A 23,063-nucleotide genomic window follows, 5' to 3' on the forward strand; every position below is an offset into this window, starting at 1 on the left:
GATGACAATGAACATTTGTTTGACTTGCATTGCGTAATGTTAGCTGTTAGTCCCGGTGCGGTGCTGCAGTGTTGTGTGATTGTAGGGTGAGACCGACGACCCCAAGCCATCAGACCTATTGATCCCTGTCGACCGAGCCCACGGATCGATACCTCTGATTGAGTTAACAATTGAGTCGCGGAGCAAATCAGCCTCTTTAGATCACGTGCCAATGAGTTTATTCTGAACAAAGAAGGAGAAGATCATGAATGATTACCACTGAAGTTGACATGAGTGAAGCCAGCGTTCACAGTGTCTGTCTGGACCGGCTGCTGGTGGAACAAACTGTTCTGCTGGTGAACCATGTTACAGAAGGGTGATGATGTCTTATAAGCATTGCCAAGGCCACAGAGGAGTGAAAGAGATCCTGTTGATCAGGATCATGTGAAACACGGAGACAGAAATCACACAGTGTGCCCCTCCACACAGACCCTGGTAGCAAATGTAGAAGAATTGCAAAGACATGCATCACAATCAACAGCTTGATCGACTCTTATACTGAAAATGATTACACTGAATTCATCCTCAACCTAACACACAACTGCACCCATTTCCCTTCTCTCTGTTTTAGCTCTTGATAACAGTTTGCAGTCCAGTTGTCTCTGCAAGATGCAGCATGAACAAGTAATAAAAAGAAGAAGGGAGCAGATTGTCAGCACTATGGATAAAATACATGTGTCGATCTATGTTTGTTTACCTTTCTGAATGGCCTGAGGTTGGGTATTGGACACTGGTTACTGGCTCAGGGCCAGTGGAAGCACTGTGAGATCGTAAAACACAGGAAACAAAACATCACTCAGGCAGGCAAGTCACAGTTACATTAGTCTGTGAGAGAGCTCATACAAGTGCATGTTTGCGATCGAGTCCAGACAGAGAGCAGACGGTGGTAAACAGCTTCGGAGACAAGAAAGAGGAACCAAAGTCATATGGCTTTGTTTGGGGCCGGATTGGTTTCTTCCACAAAGATCCTGATTGGTCTCTTTGATTAATGGCTCACGCCTCATAGGGAAGTATTTCAATTCTATAAAAAGGATTAGTGTTGTGTTAATGTAATAAGAGAGTTGTTTGCTGTTTTGCCACACCTGTGGCATCAGTCCCTCCGCAACTCACACCAAAACTATCTAGATTGATAAATAGCAGTATTGACTGAATTACCGTTTAATATCTCCTAAATTAGCATAATCTGATATTTTCTCCCATTGTAAACTGCGTGTTTATTCCGAAACACACATTTCTACTTGTATGCATATACAAACAAAACAAAGTAATACCTACACTTACCACCTTAAATTTAATATATTGTTTTTCCCCCTTAAAATTTTTTTTTTTTCGGAAGTTATACTAAAGCTGAAGTCCTTACTGCCAATGTTTTAATGGTGCAACAAGCTTTATTAAATGAAGGGTGCGATAGCTAATTGTTTCTAAGAATTTAGGAAGGAATTTTTACACAGATTTACAAATAGCTGGTAATACCCAATCCTAGAGCTGGAACTGATTCTGATGACTGGGATTAGGTTCTATTATATTTTTGGGAGGAGTCACTGCATGTGTCCCGGAGGAATTAAAAAAAAAAAAAGACATGAGCCAGTGTTCTTGGGACAAATACAAGTTGCTATTCAAACCATTAGATGTATTTAGACTGACGTTAATTGGCCCTTGTAGGAAAAAGCAGAAAAAACAGATTTCATCTTTGATTGACAGCATAAAAAATGCCTATGAGGTTGGGTTAGGACACCGAGCCAATGTAAACAAGTCAGCATGCACAGTGTACCACATGTCTACTTATCTAACTCGTGAGCTGTGACTAATAAAGGATTTACCTCAATGACCCACCCTGCAGATGATAACCAGCTTGACCTCAGTAGGCTCTGTGAACTCACCGTTAAGGTGGAAAGCAACAATAAAGCTTTGTGGGACACAAGTTTCTTGATGGAGTGAAATCACCTTTTACCCCGCTCCATCCCCCCTCTCCCAAACACTCTTTCTGGGAGAGGATTATGGGGCATCTTTTGACGGCGCCATCTGCTCCACATTGACTTTCAGTTAAAGCTGGCAAAAGAGAAAGCCGTCAGTGCGTAGAGCAACCAGATTTAGAGGTTTGTCTGTGAATGTTAAGTTCTTGCATCTTACTGTGCTCGTGGATGAGGTTCAGTTGAGATTTTATCAGCGGCAGGATAATGTTGAAAACCGGCACAACTTCCTCATCGATCAGGCCTCAGTGTTGCAGAGAGTCAATTTGTGTTTGGCCTTTGGCTGCACTGCTCTGGCTTCCGATAAAGATCAAAAGCAGAACTCATAATTAGTCTGTTGACTGGCTCTGAGGGGCCCTGGGAACTGTAGTCGGGAACACAGACTCCACACACTCCTGTCTTGACCTCTTTTGCTCTCTCTTTACTCACCCCTCATACACTTAAAGATAACATCTGTTAATGAAGCGTGTGTGTGTGTGTGTGTGTGTGTGTGTGTGTGTGGTGCCAGAAGTATACAGCCGTGCAATAGGCCTCTACTCATCTCGTCCCAGAGGTCATAACCCCAGGGGCCGGAGGGCACATGAAGTGTGCCACACTATGGACCCTTGATCAGGGGCAGGTGCTCAGTCTAAAGAATGAGCACCATCCCCCAACATACACACTTCGTCGTTAGTGGCAACCGAGAGGCTTTGAGAGGGAGAGAGGGTTTTTTTAAATTACAAAAGCAGTACTGATATTAGCGATGGTATTGCTTCTTTATGAAAATGAAAGCTACAACTCGGCTTTAAACAGTAGTTCATAATAAAGAATAGAAGGGCCTGGTGATACTAACTTTGTTCAAGTAAAATATATATCAGTAATCTAAACAGTAAAACAAAATACATTTATAAATCTTAAATCAGTTTATGCATGGTTGCAAGAATTATTACTGGTTCAGTTTGTGCAAGCAATTGAAAACCCAAAGCTGTAGTCAAATGGCAAAATTGTTGTGGCTTAATTTATACATTTAGTTGATTATGTTGATAAGGTATGTACTCTGTGTTATGAAGCATAATAACTTTATAAGAAAATACCTTAATTCATACTTTGTAGAGTAAATAATGACAGTAATTTAAAAACAATTTTCAACTGTAGCAATATTGTTATGTGTATTTTGTAGACATAAATATATATAAAACATTTTACGAGATAAGAGTTATTTGTGCTTGTGTGCTTTTCTTTTTACAAATTTAAAAGTCACTAATCACTAAAAAAAAATCACTAATTCAATTTCCAGAGCTGAGTTTAATCTCCTCAGTCATTCCTCATTTGAATACAGTTTGAGTACAAATGATAAGTACTAGTTGGGCTTCTGATGCAATACCCTGGCGGAGGAATCAAACCTAAACGAATAGGACGGCAGAGGTTCGCCTTGTTGCCTAGATACGAACGCGGAGGGTGGCGCATTCGGGAGTCCTCTGAATGAAACAGGATTTTCGATAGCGGACATTGTGGTTCTGGGTATTAAGTGTCATCGACGAATGACCTTCCGCTAGCTTGAGCCGAAATGTCGCCGGTTTCCTTGACGCTATTGAAGCAGCACTGGATGTGAAAAACAGCGCCATTTCTGTCGGCGTCCATGATACGCGATGCTACCGCAGCGGATTCCAGAGCTCGAGCTCGGAACGGCAGCGGGAGAGAAATAGCCGCTCTTCTTTACTTCAGCCCACGGCAGGTAGGTACACCAGTGGACCGGCATGTTCTTATCGCACTGTAGTGTTTTTGTCCCCGTTTAGTTTTGTGTGTGTAAGCAGTTTACTATTTCGCTGTGTGACGATATGGCGTACATTTTGATGGGAAACGTCTGACAGTGCTCTGGAGCAGCCGCTCCTCCTCTCGGTCACAACAACAAGCGTACAAGAAAGCTAACGTTAGCTAACGTTCGTTTACATTTATATCTGTGAAATATTGTCCTGACTTTAGCTACGTTTCCGACTGAAAGTTTAGACTTGGCCTGACGTAAACGTGTTGCTGCTTGCTAGCTAACGTGAACTGTTAACTAGCTAGTTAATGGAGACCCGTCAGGGCTCTAATGTCACTGAATAGAAACAATTCACCTGACCGACATATAACTATACATATATACATATAGACGTCGTTATTAGCATTACATTAATTAGATCGCAAGTTCCTCCATCCTGTCTAACCTAAATAAAGCATGTCACGTAATGTTAACTTTAAACGTCCTAATAAACTGTCTGACAGCAGCAGTAACGTTAGCTCTCACTAACTCGGCTAATTTAGCTCGTTAGCTCACGTTAAAGGTCGCGAGCTAACCGACGTTAGTACCACGAGTCAGAACAACGTTAGTCACTTCACCTCCGACTCTGTGGTCAATCATGTCAACAATGACACCAATAACGTGACTTTATCTTAAACATTTCGCCTGGCTATTCTGTGGTTGCATTGCCGCACATAGCCCAGCAATATAACGCTAATGTCAGTGACGTTAATCCATAACGTTACATGTTTGCACAGCGTTACCATGCACCCGAAGTAAAGTAGGCGAATCCGCAAGTTAACACGACACAAACTGCATTATCTCGTTCCTTTCGATGTCAGAGAAATCGCATTAAATAGCGGGTTGTGTGATAAAGTTGGTATGTGAACAGTGCAGTCAGGAGCTAGCTGTCGGGGCTAGTGTGCATTCAAGGAACAGCTGGGCTGTAGACACTGGTCAGCCATATTTAGCATGAGCAGTTATCGATGAAGCTAGCTAACCTTTTAGCTGTTGTCCATCTATATTTATTTATCTGATAATGTTCCTCTACGGAAGGCTTGTGACTGCTCAAACAGTAGGGTTGCATACGACATAACTATTGCCTCTTTGACGCCTCTATGGCTAGCCTTGAATATCCAACCGATGAGTGACGACCGGGCCAGCCAATCAAATTGGCGCAGCCTCCATTTGCTCTTCACGTCGGTTCCCTAATCCGCTGTTCTTATTAAACTAAACACATTCATTTGACAGCAAGGGTCCCCCTGTCCGGCGCCAACTGTTAAACCCAACCGCTGGGGTTTGCTGGTTCTTGTTTTGTCATGGCTACTAACCCAGGACATATTTGGTTTTATTGCTCACAAATGAAACTATGCAGATCTTTTTTTGTGGTTGTAAGGGGAGGGAGTAAGTGGTGCTTCCTGTTGTAGGAGTTTTTAATAAAACCTTGCTGTCATCCAGGTGTTTCAAATGTCCTATCACTTTCTGTTACATTGCATGTCCTTAACAGGAGGCTCATTACGCACTCAAACTTCAATAATGCACATCGCCCTGTTGACCTGTTACTCACTTTACACAGGGCTTACTACCATAATGTGTGATCATGATTGTGACTGCTGTCTACATTATTTAAAGAGCTCACGCTCTCTAAGGAGCCCATTAACGTGCTGGTAAGCAAGGCTATGAACAGGCTACATCCTTTGGGAGAAGGAAGAAGATTTATATGCCGTGGTAGGATCCGTATGAACATTTGTCTCACTGTTTGTCTCCCTTTTCTTTAAATAATGGAAAATATTTCCATCATCCCTTCATGCATCTTTTAATATAAAGACGCCTTGATTCCTGCTGTTTGGTTCTGTGTCGGGGTTGTGTATAAGGTCTTTGACCATGTCTTGTTTTTTTTTCAAGCGCTTACATTGAAAATATCGCAGTGAAACTGATGCTTATTTGCTCTGTTTCAGGTTGTGCCGGTGAAGTAAGACGAAGCCCCACAATGGACCCTTCCGACTGAGACGCAAACACGTCCCGTGTTTTGCTCAGCAGCTGAGATCTATCAGCAGCACAAGCCATGCCTGACGAGTAAAATCCCCTTTTTGCTCAAAGCAATAATAAAAAAAAAAAAAAAACATCCTACATGCCTCCCCATGTAGAGCCCCTTCAGCGCGTCCTGCTGGAGTGACTGCCCCCTCTTCCCAAGGTTCTGCCTCGTCCTCTCTCTGTACCCTTCTCCACCGACCACCCGACAGTAACTACCCATCACAATGCTGCTTCACCTGAGAATGGCCAACACCTGAGGTCCCATGCGTCCCGTGAGCACCGATTCAGACGGTCCTGCTCCTCCTGAAAACCTCTCTTGCCCCTACCCCCTCGTGGGCCCCCTGCCTGCCTCGGAGATGTCCCTGCTCCAGTCGCTGGGTCCAGTTCAAAGCTGGCTCGGCCAGGAGCTTGAGAAGTGCGGGATTGATGCCATGATTTACACCCGCTACGTCCTCAGCCTTCTCCTGCATGACAGTTACGACTATGACCTGCAGGACCAGGTGGGCTCTCACAATCTTAAATGAACATTCCTAGTCAAGTCAAAAAGCGTAGAAAGTGATTGTTTGTCATTGTTTGTGTTTTGCATTGTCAAAAGAGTGGGCAGTGAGCTTTATTCAGGAAGGGAAGTTAGTGCGTCAATATAATGACCTCGTTAGAGGAAGACATCAAGAAGTTAACAACGGAGCTTTTCTTTCACGTCATGGCACTTGTACCGAGGACTAAACTGACATAAACCGGTTTCACACAGAGATTCCACCATAAAGAGGTTAAGGAAGATCTGCCATTGCGACGTCTTTGCCTTTTTTTTTTACACTGAACCAAGCAGCAATGTCACCCCAGTGTGGGATTTTAGATAGCATGCCGGCATTCTGGGAGCAAAAGAGGCGTGACGTGTAACACAACAGCGTTGGCGTCTAATGTGTGTGTGTGCGCGTGTAGTTCCGCCGTGCCGGCTGTCGCTTTTACACAGACGTCGTCTCGCCTCTGTGACTTCCTCCGCTGCCCGCTTAATGGCGGGGCAACTTTGTCCCCCCCATTCTGTGTTCGTACCTTTTTATACAGAACGGCGAGGCAGAATAACGACCCCACATTCCTGTGTGAAATAAGCTATATGCAAGTTTGCCGTGTTTGTGTGCTGATGGTATAAAGCCTGTATGGAAATGTTTATAGTCATTTATTATAGAATTCTTTTGTTTCACTGTTAAACACTAGTTTGTCCTCTGTGACTGACTTCTCACGTTTTTTTGCAAAAGGAAAACGACATCTTCTTGGGCTGGGAGAAGGGAACTGGGAAGAAATGGGGCAAGAGTAAGAAGAAAGGAGGGACCGACCTGAGTCTGGAGGAAATGAAGAAGCAAGCTGCTGTGCAATGCCTCCGCTCTGCATCTGATGAGGTAAGCATCATTACCACTCAGTCTGACTCTTTTCTGCGGTATAAAATAACGGTTAACTTGAATCACTTTGGCTTCGGAGGAATGCAAGCGAGTCATTACTCATGCATTGAAGCAGGAACAGTTTGACCGGCCCCTTCTTATGTGAAACTGTAAGATAAAACGCTTTCGGAGTACAGAAGGCTTGTCCGGAACGTTTTGCTGTAGTATTCCTTGTTGTTTGTTATGGTGCAGTCATGCAGATATTAACTGGATAAATCACGGTGAATAGACACTGAATAAAGCCATGTCAATGTGGAAGGCTAAAGCATTGAAAAAGGGAAGATCTTCATTGCCCAGGCATCGCTCCCTCGTTTGCCTTGGTGGCCACACCTTCAATTAGTCTTCATTAGAAAGGTTATATTAAGGTCAGTGTTTCAAAGTTGTTGTTTTTTCTTGACATAAAGCAAATGCTATCCTAACATGTCCCAGAAGTATACTCATTTTTCTTCCATACCTTTTGTGTGACTGAAAAAGCTCCAGAGAGATTTGCAGACATTTTCGCCGGTGACCAGCAGTAGTAAGGGAGGTGTGATTTAGTTGAGAGTGACACAACATAAAGCTGGAGGGAGGGGAGGGGAGGGGGAAGGGTCTGCAAGGCAAAAGGAGGAGTGTTGAGCTCCTCTCCGGGGACTGAATTCTGCAGTCTATTTTTTAACCAGCACACACTGCAACGAATCGCAGCAGTGAGCGGCGTAGTCGGTCGGCTGTCAGCTGACCGGCATTAGCACAATGATGCAAGAGGAAACGCAGGGCAGGAGAAAACTTTGCTTTGCTTCTCTTGAGGTGTCATGGTAAGGAATATTCTCTTCTGGAAGAGTGAACAGGCAACGAGGGAGCTAAAGTGTCTGTCAGGGTTGGTAATGAGGAGCAGCTATGTAGCGGAGGAGAGTTGTTTTGAGGCCATCGACAGTGCCCACTTGATGGAAGCTTGTGTTTGTTTGTTTTTCACGCGTCATGCTGCTCGATGTGAGGGATCTAAGCTAAACAGGATATGTAGTAAACGTTCAGTGTCTCAGAACATAGTGAGGCAATCACTTGTACTGTTGCTTAGCCCTTGTTATTATGTTTTTGTTTTTTTAAAGCATTTCTACACCATAGCTAAATATAGCGCTGTCATGGCCGAGCATGCCTAAGCTCTCACAAGTCAGCTGGCTTGTGTCAACTCCAAACCTTTCACTCTTTCTTTTGGGTCACATTAAGGCTACTGGATCTTGTTACACATGTCGTTTTGGAGTAAGAAACTAAATTATTCTTTTGTGTTTACTTCATGGCTTCTATTTTGTATTGTATCATATTTATGTTTACAAAAGGCAAAACTTCTGCAAAGACTCTAGGGTGCTACTCGGTGTACCCCTTAAAATTTCTGGGCAGGATTTAGTTAAGTCCTACGATCACTACAATATATATCACCATACTATAGTACCAGTAATACTCCATTACTATGGTATTGACCAGAAACTGTGTCGTCCTTTAATCACAAAAATGACGGTTCGACCCCCATTCCCTCCTGTTGAGAAAGACACGGAACCAAGTTGCTTTTTAATTCTTGTTTAATTTGTTGCTGCACTAAAAAGGTTTTACCCACCCTCTCTTTATTATTCTAATGATAAATAACAATTCAGTAAATTTACATCTAATTTATGTATTTATTTGAATGTTACATTTAGTTTTACAAAGTTAGGAAAGCAATCATTGAAAAATGATCCCCTCACTTCCACACAGTGAGGCGTATTAATTAAACACTGGTATCAGATCGTACTCTGTACGGCTCACACCTAAACCACAGGTATTGTTATGATTGTCGGGACTGAACAAGTCTGAGTTGTGCATCCCTATGTGTCACGTTCACAAATCTATGAGAACATCATGTAATGAGATTGATATCGACTGATGATAATATTAAGTTTGAGTTCTTTCTTCTCTTTGTCATTTGTGCAGAACTCTGGAATTGAGAGCCTGGTTGAAGAGCTTTGCTCTAAACTTAAGGACATCCAAAACAAACAGAAAGGTTTGCTTCACACCCTTCATCATCATATTTACGTTTTAATTAAAAATATAAAGTTTTGGAATAACAATTGCTCCAAAAACATGTCTTAATGTTCAATGCTTTTTACAGAGGAAAAACATATTCAAAAGAAATCTGATGGCTCTCAGTCTCCAGAGCGAGCTGAGTCCCCCTCTTCAAAGGACCAGGTGGAAATGTAAGCCTCAACATGGATAATGTGGATCTATGAATATGTGTTTTTACTGTCTGCTATGTGAACTCTACTGCTATGACGGCATTGAAATCAAGTTGTCTCTCTGTGTGTTGTGACTGCAGGTATTATGAAGCCTTTCCTCCGTTGTCAGAGAAACCTGTTTGTCTCCAAGAGATCATGACGGTGTGGAACAAGGCTAAGGCCTGCACATACTCAAGTTCATCTTCCTCCGCAGCCCCGCAGACCAGCACAGACACCTCTTCCCCAAAAGATTGCAACAGCGAAGGTGAGAGTGCAAGGGAGCGAAACCTGGAAGCCTGTGGCGCCATCACTACTGCGGCCAACGAAAGAGGCCAGCAACGACGGAGCAAGAAGGAGAAAGAAAATCGATACCATGGTGGTGGTGCAGCAGCAGAGGAGAAATCTACCGTCCACTCCAAGAGACAGACGAGACACCGATCTGAGGGCAAATACAGACCCAGATCCTGGTCTTCTGGCTCCAGCGAGGCGGGCTCAAGCTCAAGTGGGAACCAGGGTGACTTGAAGTCATCCAGAAGCAAGGCAGTTAGAATCAGGCACAAATCCAGGGAGGCTGCAAAGAATAAGAGAACACGCAACAGCGGGCAGGTGAAGCTTCAGGTGAAGGTAATCGACAGAGAGGAGCGAAGGAACACAGGAGGGAGCAGCAGCAGCGCCACTGGAGGCGCTGCCAAACAACCACAGCTTTACAAAAAGGGGAAGAGACCTCTGAAGGAGATTCGAAAAGATCCAGGCTGGAAGGAGGCGAAAGAGTCCGGAGCTGAGGCCAGAGACAAAAAAGAATACATGGAGGAGCCACTTTGGTACACTGAGCCCATCACAGAGTATTTTGTACCTTTCAGCAGCAGACAAAGCAAGCTGGAAACAAAATATCGAAACAAGGTAGACTCTCCTGATGGCTTTGCTTTGTCAACCGACATGGAGAGGCTGCCGGAGAGAATCCAGGGAATCTGCATTGCCAATGAGAGCTACCAGAGGGCATACCTAGCAGCAGGCTCGTTTGTGGATGGGCACTTTGTGGAAGGGCCCGGCGAAGCAGAAGATGAAACTGTTGAACTCACTGGGACCTCAAGCTGCCCTCAGCCAGAGGATAGTAGAGATTTAGATGACAAGCATCTGTCTGAATTCACTCACTTCTATGAAGTTGACATTTATCAATCCATATTGGATACTAGTGCCTCAGACTCTATACAAGAGAGTCGGATCTTAAGCATGATTCGACAAAAAAGCAAAGAGCAAGGAGACATAGAGGCAGAATGTTGTTTAGTGTTCGAGGGCCTTGAGCAGCAAGGGAAAAGTGCAATACGGGCCGACTCGCAGGACGCTCCGGGATCTTTTGGATTCTTAATGGAGGATCTGGAAAACATGGCTCAAGTGTGGGGATGTTATTCGCCGTCTACTTCAGAAGATATAGATGGAGAAAGCTTCGTGGGAGACTCTCCCATCCGACTCTCCCCCCTCCTTGATAGTGTTTCCTTCACCCTGAGCAAGCTGTCTGGAAATCTGGAGGAGCCGGCCGTCTCTGAAGCCACCAGTGAACCGTCTGGTTTAAACTCGTCCTGCTTCTCTCTTTTCGAGCTGCAGTATGACAGCCCCACTCTTCCTTTTCCCCGCGACTCGCTCGCCGTTGGTCACGAAAACAACACAGATTCTAGTAGCTGTCTCGACCCACATTCTAATAAACAGTCTCGTTTGCTAATATGGACCAAAAATAGTGCCTTTGACGAAACAGAACACTGTTCTAACCTTTCGACACGAACTTGCAGTCCGTGGTCACATTCAGAGGAGACTCGGTCAGACAACGAGCAAGGAAATGTTCCGACGGAGGATGCTGCTCAAATTGGCAACGAGGAGATTGATCGTGTAATCCCTCCTCTCTCTGGTACATATCTGGAGGAGGAGATCTTGGATTTTTTGCAAGAAAACTCTGGCCGCAAGTGTGAGGAGGTCAGTGTTAGTACAGCATCCAACAAGACCCTCACCAAAAAATCCAAATTGGAGTCCATTTGTGGTATCGCATTGGAAGAGGTTGAGAGTAAACAGTACGGCACTGGCATGTTTTCGGACAACGCAAACCAACACGGTGATGACTACAGCTCAGGGATAAGAAAGGACATTTGGACTGCAATAGGAGACGACAAATCTGTAATGTCGACGCCAGGAGCAGAGAAACCGAGCGAGGGGCTATTCTCCGATGAGTCAGGCGGTTACTGCTGCAGCTGTCTGGAAGTGCAGGCGAAAAGGGTTCCGATTCAAGGGCCTCAGAAAAAAGCAGTGCAGAGGTCAGAGTATCACCTTTGGGAAGGCAAGAAGGAACAGGACTTAGCCAAAAACAAACTCTCCAAGGTAGATGGTGCTGGGGATTACATGACTCCGTCCAAGCCCTGGGACTTGAACTCTGACAAGGAGAGTACATCATTCATCCTGGGAGGGGTGTACGGAGAGTTGAAGACACTAAGCGGTGATAAGAATTGGGCCGTCGTGCCGCCAAGTGACACCCAGGACAGCCTGCTACAGTGTGCTGCTGCAGCTGCATCTGCTTCCAGCTCAGACATGCTGACCATCACTGGCACAGATGTGTTCATGAACACTGGCAGCTGCTTTGCCCCCGGGCACAGGCCCCTGTGGAGGCCTCTTGTGTCCTTCGGGCAGAGTGACCAGGCCATCAGAGGAGGCGGAGACGGATTGAATAAGGGATTTTCTTTCATCTTCCATGAAGATTTGCTTGGATCTTACGGAGGCTTGCAAAGTGAGGAGCACGGTTTAGAATACCCGTTCGCATCCTTCAACCTGAACAATCCCTTCTCTCAAGTCCTCCATGTTGAGTGTTCTTTTGAGCCCGAGGACATGGCTTCGTTCAGTCCGGGGTTCAAGCCCAAATCCATTCTTTGCTCGGACTCTGAGAACGAAGCCTTCCACCCACGAATATATGGCATCAACCGGACGCAGTACAGGGCCATTCGCATCTCCCCCAGGACTCATTTCCGACCGATATCGGCCTCGGAGTTATCTCCTGGCGGAGTGAGTGATTCAGAAGCTGAGACTGACAAAGAGGAGACGACTTTTCCCGTGCAGGCGCCGCTGGACGTCTTCGATGATCCTCAGGCAGATCTCAAACCTCTGGAGGAGGATGCGGAATGCGAGGGCCCTTATTACGGGAAGTCAGAACTGGAATCTGGTAAATTCTTACCCAGATTAAAGAAGTCTGGCATGGAGAAGAGTGCCCAGACCTCTCTGGATTCACAGGAGGGCTCCAGTACCCTCCTGCCAATCGCTGAGCATGAGATTTGCTTAGACTGCAAAACGGCAGCAGCTGAATCAACTGCAGATGGACAGACCGACGTCTCTGTCGGCAAGGTTCAACAGGAGGAATCTTCAGGGGAAAAGCAGTCCTGTTTGTCTGGGCCAGCAGGTCAGCTCCCCAAGTATGGGATTGCTTATGACTTTGTTGGAGATCTGCCAGAGGTGAGGGTTTCTTACAATGGTCCCCTAACATGCTTCATATTTTGTGATCAGTGAGACTTTAAACAAAAGTGCTGGCCTAACCACACAGTGTTTCATAACCAGTCATCAGCTGTAAAATGTCTTCCACCTGTGATGTCTCTGAAACTCACTAACCACTTCTCCTTTGTCTCGTTTAGTTCCCTCTGTTAAATATGAGTGGACAGGGAGGAACTGGCAACCAGCAAGACGAGTGCTGGTGGCAGAACACACTCTGTTCCCCCCTTTTCCCTGGATCTCAGTGTACAGGTACACTTAAATGTTTCCCATTTTATTCACACCAAACCAGTGACACAGTTCATGTATTTTATTTCAAATTGAGTGATGATCAGTATATACAACAGTTGAAGTCAGTAGGCAACATACGACTTATGGAACTCAGTCCCCGAACTACAACAGAATGTACGGTAAATATCTGTAGTAGCTGAAAACTGATCTGAAAGTGACTGATCTTGCACCATGCATCAATCAACCCATTAAACCCTCTGCAGATAATATTTACTATTGTTGTTATTATTATACAATATTTACATTATTTAGAATTATATTCGCCAGCAAAGAGACGGTGAGCACTGCCTCTGACACTTATTTCCCTATTATTGAATATGATGATCATTGAGGGATGAACAGATCCACTCTGACTCTCTTGAAATGCTTCATTGTAATGTGTCTCTGGCATCACATAGAAATGTGTGACCTAGGTTTCATGACACACAAGGCGCTCATGGAAAACAAGGCTGATGTACTGGCCAAGTATTGACGAGGTGTTAAAAGGATAGTTTGGATTTTTGAAGTGGGGTTTTATGAGGTACATCTCCATAGTGGGTGTATCACCAACAGTAGAGGGAGAAGCACATTCAATACTTGACCTCTTTCTTTACAGGGATCGTATAAAGGCACTTAAGTATGACCATGAATACGAGATATGAGTTTACAGTTGATTACAAGTCCTTCTCTGCATTGAGGAGGATGATGTATGGCACTTTGCCGGTAACTCCGTGCTTGTAGCTTGCGCGCCATCCGCGAGTATAAACGAAGCTTAAAAACACATACAATCTCACTAAAGACAAAATCCAAAGTATTCCTTTTACATCCAACAGACAGACCTGTATACTTAGCTATGTAAATAGTATCCCCATTTGTGTGTCACAGAACCTGACCGGTCAGTTTGAAAACACTAACGGATGCAGCGTGGATAACCGTCTAACCTCTTTGTCTGACTTCTCTCTGCAGGGAGCAGCAACATTTGAATACTCCAGTTCTGCAGAGGACGTCTGTCATAGAGAGGAAACTTCCTCTCCTTCTGTGACTGGACCTCTACCAGCAACGATTCAGGGTCATCTCAGAGCTGGAAAACCTAATGTAGGCTCATTTACACCCCTCCAAAAAAAAACAAAAAAAAACACCCACACATAACCCTGCAGGTTTTCATTTACTAACTTAAAACCGTGTGTAATCAACAATCAGATCAACAAAAAGTGAGAGAAAATAGGAAAACTCCAAAAATATGTTCTGTCTTTGAGTGACGCAATGTGCAGACGTGCATTTTAGGCGTTTTAGAATGTGTTCATTTGATTCTTCTGTACACTGGTCCTCATTCACGTCTCACAGTTAGGTAGTAGGGACAATCTTTTGTTCTATCCTCGTCGGTTTTGTTCCCACCGTTTTTGCTTTTGAGCTCGGATCCCGGTAGTCGGTGGTATCTGAATGGTTGTGCATGTGTGTTCGTCCAGCCAGTCTCACTCCTCTTCTTCTAGTTGTGTGAAACGACTGCTATCGCATCCTCTACTTTCCATCTTGTGTTCAGAAAGAATAATACAAGGATGTTGACCATTTCTTTTTGAGTTGTGTAAGAATTTGAGAGTTCAATTTAAAAAAAAAAAAAAAAAAAAGTGTGTTGCGATGACTTTCTGAATGTGAAGTAGAGAATGTGTGCAGCTTTCTTCTCAATATCCCTGAACTCCCCGTGTGTGAAAAGTTATCATAAATGAGTCTGATTTTTGAATGGTGATAGTCTTACAAAGCTAGTAGTAGACATAGTACGGTTTGTGAGGCAAAAAAACAAAAAATCCTTTACAAAAAACAGGAAATCAAACGTTTTGTTGGAAAAAAAATACTAATAATCTACTTGACATGCAATGCTGTAAAAGAATCTGGGGAATACGAAAAGACAAAAAAAAGTATGTTTTGGGGTAAAGCCCCATCGTGAAAAGACTACAGCCATTTCTGCAGAAACCTGTGTTACAACTGAATGAAACCGTTTTAATTTCTTGTAATTTCTATGGTACAGACTATTTGGTGCTATAAATATGTTCAAAAACCTTTTTGAAGTTGCAGTTCCATAATCCGGCTATGATAAAGAGACGGCATAGCCTAGTTTTGTTTGTAGTCCAGACCGTCAGACTCCATGAATACCTTTTTTTTTTTTTGCGAAAATTAAAAGAAAAAAAAATAAGGGTTAAGCCTGATCTTGCTTAATGTGGCTTGGTTTTGACTTTACGGCAACCTCTTAGTTGTCAGGCCTGTAACAGCCGAAGCAGAAACACCTGCAGGTATTGAATCTCACGTTACTACACATTCATTCAGTCACTGGTCCCCAAGCAGGAAGTACAGACGCTCAACTACACAAACGTATCACAAAACAAGTGGCGAAACCAAAAACATCGCAGAATTACACTAAGGTACAAATGCTTTTTTTTTTTTCTTCATACAAGGTGTGTTTTTATTTTTTTTTTGGTTTACAATATATCTTGTTGAAATATTGAGTAATGTCTCACTTTGTGTGTGCGTGTGTGTGTGTGTGCGTTTGTGTTGGCAACAGAACTTGGTTCAGAATGAGTGTACTAGAACTTTATCTCAGAGAAACGTGAACGTGTGCAGAGACGTACGTTCACAGAAATGCAAACGCATCAGCGCCCTCTGAATTTGAAACGCGTTGGCTGTAAAACCCTTTGAGGTGTGGTTGGACTGGCCCTACTTGTGACCCGTGCTTTGACAGTTCAATAGTGCATTTCTGTTTTATTTTCTTTCGATCTAAAGGAACAGTTTGGAGCATTTAGTGGGATCTGTTGGCAGAAATGGAATATTATACTAAAGTAAATATAGAATGAATAAAGTCCACCTTTTTAAATCTTTCAAAACAGGTAATGAGGACAGTAGCGGGGTGACTTCTTTTGTCACCTCCCATAAAAAATAAAACGCAGATAACTGAAATCCTCCCTCCATTGATGGGCAATGAAAGACATGTGAGCAGACTCTCTGTTAGGTGTCTATTACAGGCATGACTCTGGAAAAAAATGCAAAGATTGTTTGCACAACCATAGGTTTGTTCAGTCCAATGCCACTTCAATTTAAAAAAAAGACCCCCAAGTAGCTGAATGAAAGGTAATCCAACTTCAGGGTCTTGTCACCTTTCTTTGACAGTCATCAGACACTCAGGAATTTTTTGATATGAGCATACTGCATAATCTACACACATTGATGCATTATTGTCAAACCTTTCTTTGATTGTAGAGCAGAAGTTGTTGACTGGAGTTCTTTCTAGAGATGTTCCGATAACATTTATCTTTCCTTCCCGACACCTGAACTTGCTAATCGGCCCAGTCCCGGATAGATGCATACGGGGAATGAATGGCATTGAACTTTCCTTTATTTACTAGTTTGACAGGTTGTTCAGTGTGAAATGTTGCCGGCGCTAACATTTTGATTGCTCTGGCTAAACGTTGCGCTTTTCGCTCGCAACTCTCAACCGAGATGAGAGAGAGGAGCGACGCGGCTCACTCGTCCGCTGCTTCTGTCGATGGAAGTAGCCAACGAGCAAGACATCACACTTCTGTGTCATCCCCGTTGAGAGTTGCACATGCACCGTACCGATCGGGCAGATCCTGTGATATTATAACTTTAAATGCACCGGAGCATGGACCTGATCGGAAGCTTTTCTGATACTGGCATCAGTATCGGAACAACTCTGGTTCTTTCCAAGCAAACCACAGAGGTGACTGTCATTGACTGATAGCTCTAGTTTTAAGGGAGAAAATAAAAAGAACTAAGCCATTGTAGATTGCATACGCAATGTGGAGTCCTATGCAATACCTTGGCGCATGTAAACATTCAAGAATATACGGAGAAAAGTAATTCAGTTCATTTTGCATGTTGATTCCTTTTGAGTGAGAGGAGACCTGAGATAGAAAAAAATAATTAAAAAAAAACATGGACTGTCTCTGAAAATGCAGCATGCAAACATCACACTGTTTTTTTATGTTGGATTTAACAAAATATTTTGGTTTTAAAAAAAAAAAAAGAAGAAAAAAATACAAGTACGGTTAATTCAGTGATTGGAAGTTGAGTTCATGACTGTGTGTGAATCTGAGTGAATGTGTGCAAGAAGCCGAGTCACAAAGAGCACTTGCATGGGAGTTGGAAGGAATGCATCACACCTTTCTCCATTTGATTCTTCCATTTTGATAGGCTGCCTTATTAAAACAACAAAAAACAACAACAAAAAACATGTATGATGAGAAACCGCAGTCAGTGAGGGTATATGCATTTGGAACGACACTGACAGGTGATTGCACTGTGGTCTGAAGAACATACCACGCACTGAAAACTAGAGTTTTCCTTGTCTTTACATTCACACCTCTCCTTCCTCTTCCTCTTCGTTCCCAAATCCCATCTGTCCCGAGTAGCGGTGTTGTTCTGATTTCATGTACACCCTGAGAAAATTATTTTGTTTCATTGTGGATTTTTCTTAACATCTAATAAAGGAATAAACCAAACCTCAGCCTATGAATCCCCTGTGTTTTTCTTATTTCATTATGTAGTGTGTAACCTTCCCAGACTGGAGGCACGAGCAGCCTCACATTTCAGATCCTCGACCTCATGGTGACACTAGAGGGCAGGGTGAGGATGCTGAGGAGGAACTAGCAGCTTGTTTTTCATATCAGAGATCAGGATTTAGTCCATTTTTATTGATGCTTAATATTGTTGTGAAAGCTTGTCAGAAATGTCCATTGAAAGTCACATTTTAGTTGTGGTGTGTCACTCAAAAGAAAACCAAAAGGGCTGTTTATTGTTTGAACACCACAGCATCCATCCAATAGGTTGTACTAATATATTACCACCCCTTCAGCATTTATCAGCCTTTACTTCATATTTTTAGTAATCTATATCAGATTAGGAATAGGGTTATACATCTGATATGTCTTGATATATTGCTGACATACTTAACTTTAATGTATGTGATCTGGTACTAATGATTATAACAAGTATTACAAATATAGTTCCTATGAATATTTTGCATATTGACTTTTTATTTATTTAGTTTTTTGGGGGGCGGGGCTGAATGGAATGTGACTGAACAGGTGGGTCAAGACCTGGAATATGGATTTCTGTCAAAACGGCAATTTTGCTGTCTAATAAACTACATTTAGGAAGAATGTTCCTATATTATGTTATTATTATTATGTAGATATTAGGAATATCTGGGCAGAAATCACTATTTTGGAGCCTGAAACACTCGCTGTTATACAAATTAAACAAAATGTCTCAACCTTTACGACAGTTAACACATTTCAAATGTGCAACCATTGTATTCCGGGGATTTCCTCTTTCCTACCAACACGTCCTCCTGATAGGAGTCTACGGACAGTGCGCAGGTTGCCGGGTCGATTATTAATGCCTTCAGCTGCAGACAGGTAAACCCATCGACGGTGAGCATTCATCACTCGATTACACCGCACTCAACGGCACAAGTTTGTTTTTTAAAATGGCGGCGGAAGCGTCAAAACAGGTATGAAATGTTACCAATACCGGATAAACTTTACAAATGCGCTTGTTTTCAGTAACACCGAAGCAGCGTTTCGTCTCCCGCAGTGATGCCGGGAGAGCAACAACACGTCTCCTGCGTTTTAACTTAATTTGACCGCACTTGAGGAAGCGCTGCGACAAGCACCGAGTTGGCGTCAGCAGCAAGTGCACTTAACGAGTAAGTCCTATAGACGTGCTGTTTACGTTAACCAGCCTGAGTTTAATGTCCGTGTTCCTCCCGAATAATCAACTCGCGCTGGTGCTGTTTGTGTGCTCTTAAGCCGCGTTGAGGAGGCAGGGAGCTGACGGTGGTGTCACAGCATCATCACATCATCATGGACCGCTCCAGCCGGCGGACACCTGCAGCCCACCTGTAGCATCAACATGGCGAACACGAGCCGCGGTACCGAGGACCGGAGAGACAGCCGCTGTGGTAGGTCACGTCGACGTGCCGTCACATGCTATGTGGTTGTCACTGTTAACGCATAGCACATGAACTCTACCCTCACACTGTGTGTGCGGTTCTCCCGCTGACATAGGTCACGCCAAACTGCATTTATATATATTTTATTAAATGCGGCCAAGAATATTGTGCATATACGCAGTCGACAAACCACCACATGTAGCGTTTTGTGAATAACTTGCAGCCAGTATTTAATTCGGCATACGTTTAAAATACAAAAGGCCACTTTATGATATATATTTTTTATTTAACCACAAAGTTCATATACTTTGACTCGTAATTGTTTGAAGCCAGTCATTAATTTGGCCAGAAGAATGTATTCAATTCGGCTTACATTTAAAGTATCTAGTGGCGTTCTTTGAGATATAATGTAATCGTTTCCCCACACAGTTAATGAGCCATGAGTCCTAACATAGTGATTTGCTATACCACTTATCTTTCTGCATATAAATAACAAAGCTGCACTATCATTTTTATCTGACGGGACTTGTTCGCATCTCACCAAAATGTATTTGTAAGACCTTTAAAAACATGAGAAATATATTTTTTGATGTGTTCACAGCATATACTGCTGAATTGAAAAAGAGGCGTACAGACTGGGAAACCCAGGCAACTTGTCATGTGCCCCGTATTATATGCATCACACCATGCATTCCAATCTTTGGCCCCTGAGTGCCCCGTAGAAAGCTACACTGTGTCTTAACCCAAACGAAGAACCGCTTTCTTAGAAAACCAGCGTTTCCCCACATTTGTGATGTCATGTTCAGTTTGAAAGTGATGATGATAATAATATCATGACTCGTAGAACAAGACTTTCGTGTGTGCTCATATGGGTGTTTCAGTTAACGATACCTTTTTGTTTTTATCAAGACAAGAACATGCATGTCTGTGTTGGTGTGGCCTCACAGTTCACTGCTAATACGGTTTCATGCTTTATGGTTAAAACCTTACGAGCGGCATCGCATTATTTTTAAATATACATTATAAGCACGTTTTCCAACTGTACATGGTGATAATAATGAGGCGTTTCCACAGATTGTGACTTTATTTGTAGATTATTTCCACGGTGGCACGGGGCCGACCTGCTGCTTTGTTTTGGGACAAAGTCGGCCAGACTCGCGTGACAACTTGCAGGTCAAGGTTTAGAGCTTGGGTAAGAATCTGGCTTTATGTGTCAACCATTTGGGTAAAACGCTCGGCACTGTTGACTTTAAAAGTATTTTACTTTCCAATTGTACTTGCTTATTAATTATACCCAGGGTGTGTTTACTTTCGAGGCCCGTAGTGTCAGCAAGCACAGACGGTACTTCCTGTCGAAACACCTCCACATACAACTACATCAACCAAAGACTGAACCAGGAGGGGTACGGGTCACTGACTGACACGCTAGCTTTAGCTTAGCTTCCCAGCTGGTGTTCAGGTTACAGTGCAGACTCCAGTTACAGCCTGTGGGATCAGTTTTCACCTCTCAAGGCCTCCACACCCAGTTCCTCTGATGTGCTTGTCGATCAGAAGAAACCTTTAGTCATATTGTATTTCTTAGAGCTGATATTTAGTTGTTTTGTCATCTTTCTTCTCATGTCTATAAAATGTCTGAACAATCACATTCGGGGCCCAAATTAGCCTGAATCATAATTCCAAGGTGACGTCTTCATATGACTTCCCCAGAACCCAACAATATCCAGTTTGCAGTGGTATAACAATCAAATGTGAGGGTATAACACCCTCATATTTGACAATATGGAACCAGTGAATGTTTGACATTTTTGGTTGATAAAGGACAATGTGGATTTAAAAAGGCTTCATGCTGCCGGCCGCCATGTTTCTACAGTAGCTCAGATGGGACAAACCAAGCTCTGGCTCTATAGGGCCATTCACGTTGACCTACAGCCAGATCCTACACACCAGACCTTTAAAGCTACAAGAAGGAACTTTATATTGGTGTTGATTGTGGCGCCCCCTGTGGACAAACGCGGTATTGTTCAATCATTCACACTACCCACATAGAAAAAGCCAATCTTCTTGCTGATTTGCTTTATGTTTACATTACATTCAGCCTGTTTCATAACCAGATAAATGTTCCTTTCACAATTATATAACTATTTCTCATTTTACATAATGAAATACTTACTGAAAACTGTTGTAAGAAAGTAATTGAATCTCCTGTTCTTTTTGAAGATGTGTCTGGAGAAGTCATAGTGGAGAATGGCTGTGTTGAGACTGATCTCCATGATGGTACCAACCATCACTGCCATGAACCCAGCACAATCCTGCACAGCGTGTCCGTCCTGCCCACTTACCGGCCGTCCTGCTCCTCCACCCCCATCTACTACTGCAGCCCCCAGAAGAGCTACTCAGACCTGAACCAGGACAGCCACAGCTTGACATCCCAGGACTCGGGTATCCCAACTCTGGAGATCAACCCTCCGGAGCCCATCCTCCACGTCCACCAACGCTCAGGTGATGGAGGCTTTATCCGGGACTCCAGTTCCTACTCTCCTGCCACTTTGACTTTAGATGATGATCCGTCCAATGGCAACGCCATCCGCAAATCCTCCACCTTCCCCCGCAGCGGGTACGACTCCATCCGCCTCTTTAGCCCCGCCCTCCGACTATCCGCAACCATGGGGACGGGTCTCGGGGGCGGAGCTCTGAACCGAAGCGATGACATCTCTGTGTGCAGCGTGTCCAGCATGAGCACCGAGCTGTCGGTCTCCAACGAGGACATCCTGGATCTCACCGTCACGTCTGACTCCAGCGCCATTGTTACCTTGGAGACCGACGACAGCGGCGCCGCTCATTTCTCCGACGTGACGCTGTCGTCGCCCGGAGACTCGTGGAGCCCAGTGCGACCACATCCGGGGTCAGGGGTCACGCAACAGGAAGAGGAGGGCAGACAAAAGAAACTGGGACCTCTAGCGAGCTTGTTCAACAGGTATGTTCAGAGTATCAGCCTCCAAAGGACATTTCAATCATGTCAGAGAAGTACATGAATGTATTGTTTTAGATAAGGAACTTCCATTGAGTCATACACACACAAGGTTTAGAGATTAAATATCATTCCTGTATATATCATTTGATTGCAGCCGTAACTGCAGTTATCCACGTTATCTCCTTATTTATCATTCATAAACAGTTTATTAACATGTAATACATGATTTATTAATGCTACACTGGGGGGGTCACCACTAATGTTAACTAGCTGACATTCAGAGGAATGTTTTAAACAAGAACAATCCTACATTTTTTATATATATCTTTCTTTAACGTTTGTTAATATTCTTAATGTATTTTCACATCAGGAAAAGCATAAAGTATCCTTAATTATTTCCGTTTTTTAATATCAAAAGAATCATTGTAGGCGACCTCAGCCTCGCTCTGTACCTGCTCTCGTCACAGACTCTTTGCCTTACACAAGTACGCATTGCTCAAAGTCGCTTTACAAACCTCGCCCACCTCTCTCGCATACTACAGCTCACTTACAATGTACAAAAACAACAACCTGGCTTTCGCTATGCAAAGCAAGGACAGGAAGTTTAATAAATAAATAAAAAATTGCGCAGGCATACATGGAATTTGACTCCGGTTACACATTACTCTCATCGTACACACACACATGAAATATATACAATAAACAAGATAAATATATTTAAAAAAACACGGACATTAAAGACAACAAAGTAGAACAGAGAATCTAAGCATTAACATTTAAGTACTATGTACAATATAAATATATATCTAAGAACAGAGATGGGCAAAAATACATCAAAATGTATTTTGATACAAAATACAAAATACCCCCAAATAAATGTATTACAACAA

At 43.3% G+C, this 23,063-nt stretch overlaps 2 protein-coding genes across 2 annotated transcripts in view; both read left to right on the forward strand.

Annotated features, from left to right (window-relative positions):
• The first annotated feature begins 3,483 nt into the window (after window positions 1-3,483).
• kiaa0232 (KIAA0232) lies at window positions 3,484-14,361 on the forward strand. The gene is made up of 8 exons (XM_079185016.1): window positions 3,484-3,723; window positions 5,727-6,302; window positions 7,056-7,196; window positions 9,174-9,243; window positions 9,352-9,436; window positions 9,556-12,937; window positions 13,114-13,222; window positions 14,207-14,361. The coding sequence occupies exons 2-8, from the start codon at window positions 6,066-6,068 to the stop codon at window positions 14,221-14,223; spliced, it is 4,041 nt and encodes a 1,346-aa protein (XP_079041142.1). The 5' UTR covers window positions 3,484-3,723; window positions 5,727-6,065; the 3' UTR covers window positions 14,224-14,361.
• A 4,419-nt stretch (window positions 14,362-18,780) lies between these two features.
• The window catches only part of tbc1d14 (TBC1 domain family, member 14), a 38,753-nt gene continuing 34,470 nt past the window's right edge, over window positions 18,781-23,063 (forward strand). The window contains 3 exon segments of the mRNA XM_079184951.1: window positions 18,781-18,956; window positions 19,060-19,211; window positions 21,420-22,176. Of these exon segments, the coding sequence (XP_079041077.1) occupies window positions 19,163-19,211; window positions 21,420-22,176 (806 nt within the window). The 5' untranslated portion in view covers window positions 18,781-18,956; window positions 19,060-19,162.

The sequence above is a fragment of the Pholis gunnellus genome, assembly GCF_910591455.1.
Source record: "Pholis gunnellus genome assembly, chromosome: 23".
Taxonomy (NCBI): Eukaryota; Metazoa; Chordata; class Actinopteri; order Perciformes; family Pholidae; genus Pholis; species Pholis gunnellus.

Coding starts and splice junctions, on each gene's coding strand:
- kiaa0232 (XM_079185016.1), top strand. CDS start 6,066: ATGCGTCCCGTGAGCACCGATTCAGACGGTCCTGCTCCTCCTGAAAAC. Junction 7,197..9,173: donor TCCGCTCTGCATCTGATGAG/GTAAGCATCATT, acceptor TCATTTGTGCAG/AACTCTGGAATTGAGAGCCT. Junction 12,938..13,113: donor TTGTTGGAGATCTGCCAGAG/GTGAGGGTTTCT, acceptor TGTCTCGTTTAG/TTCCCTCTGTTAAATATGAG.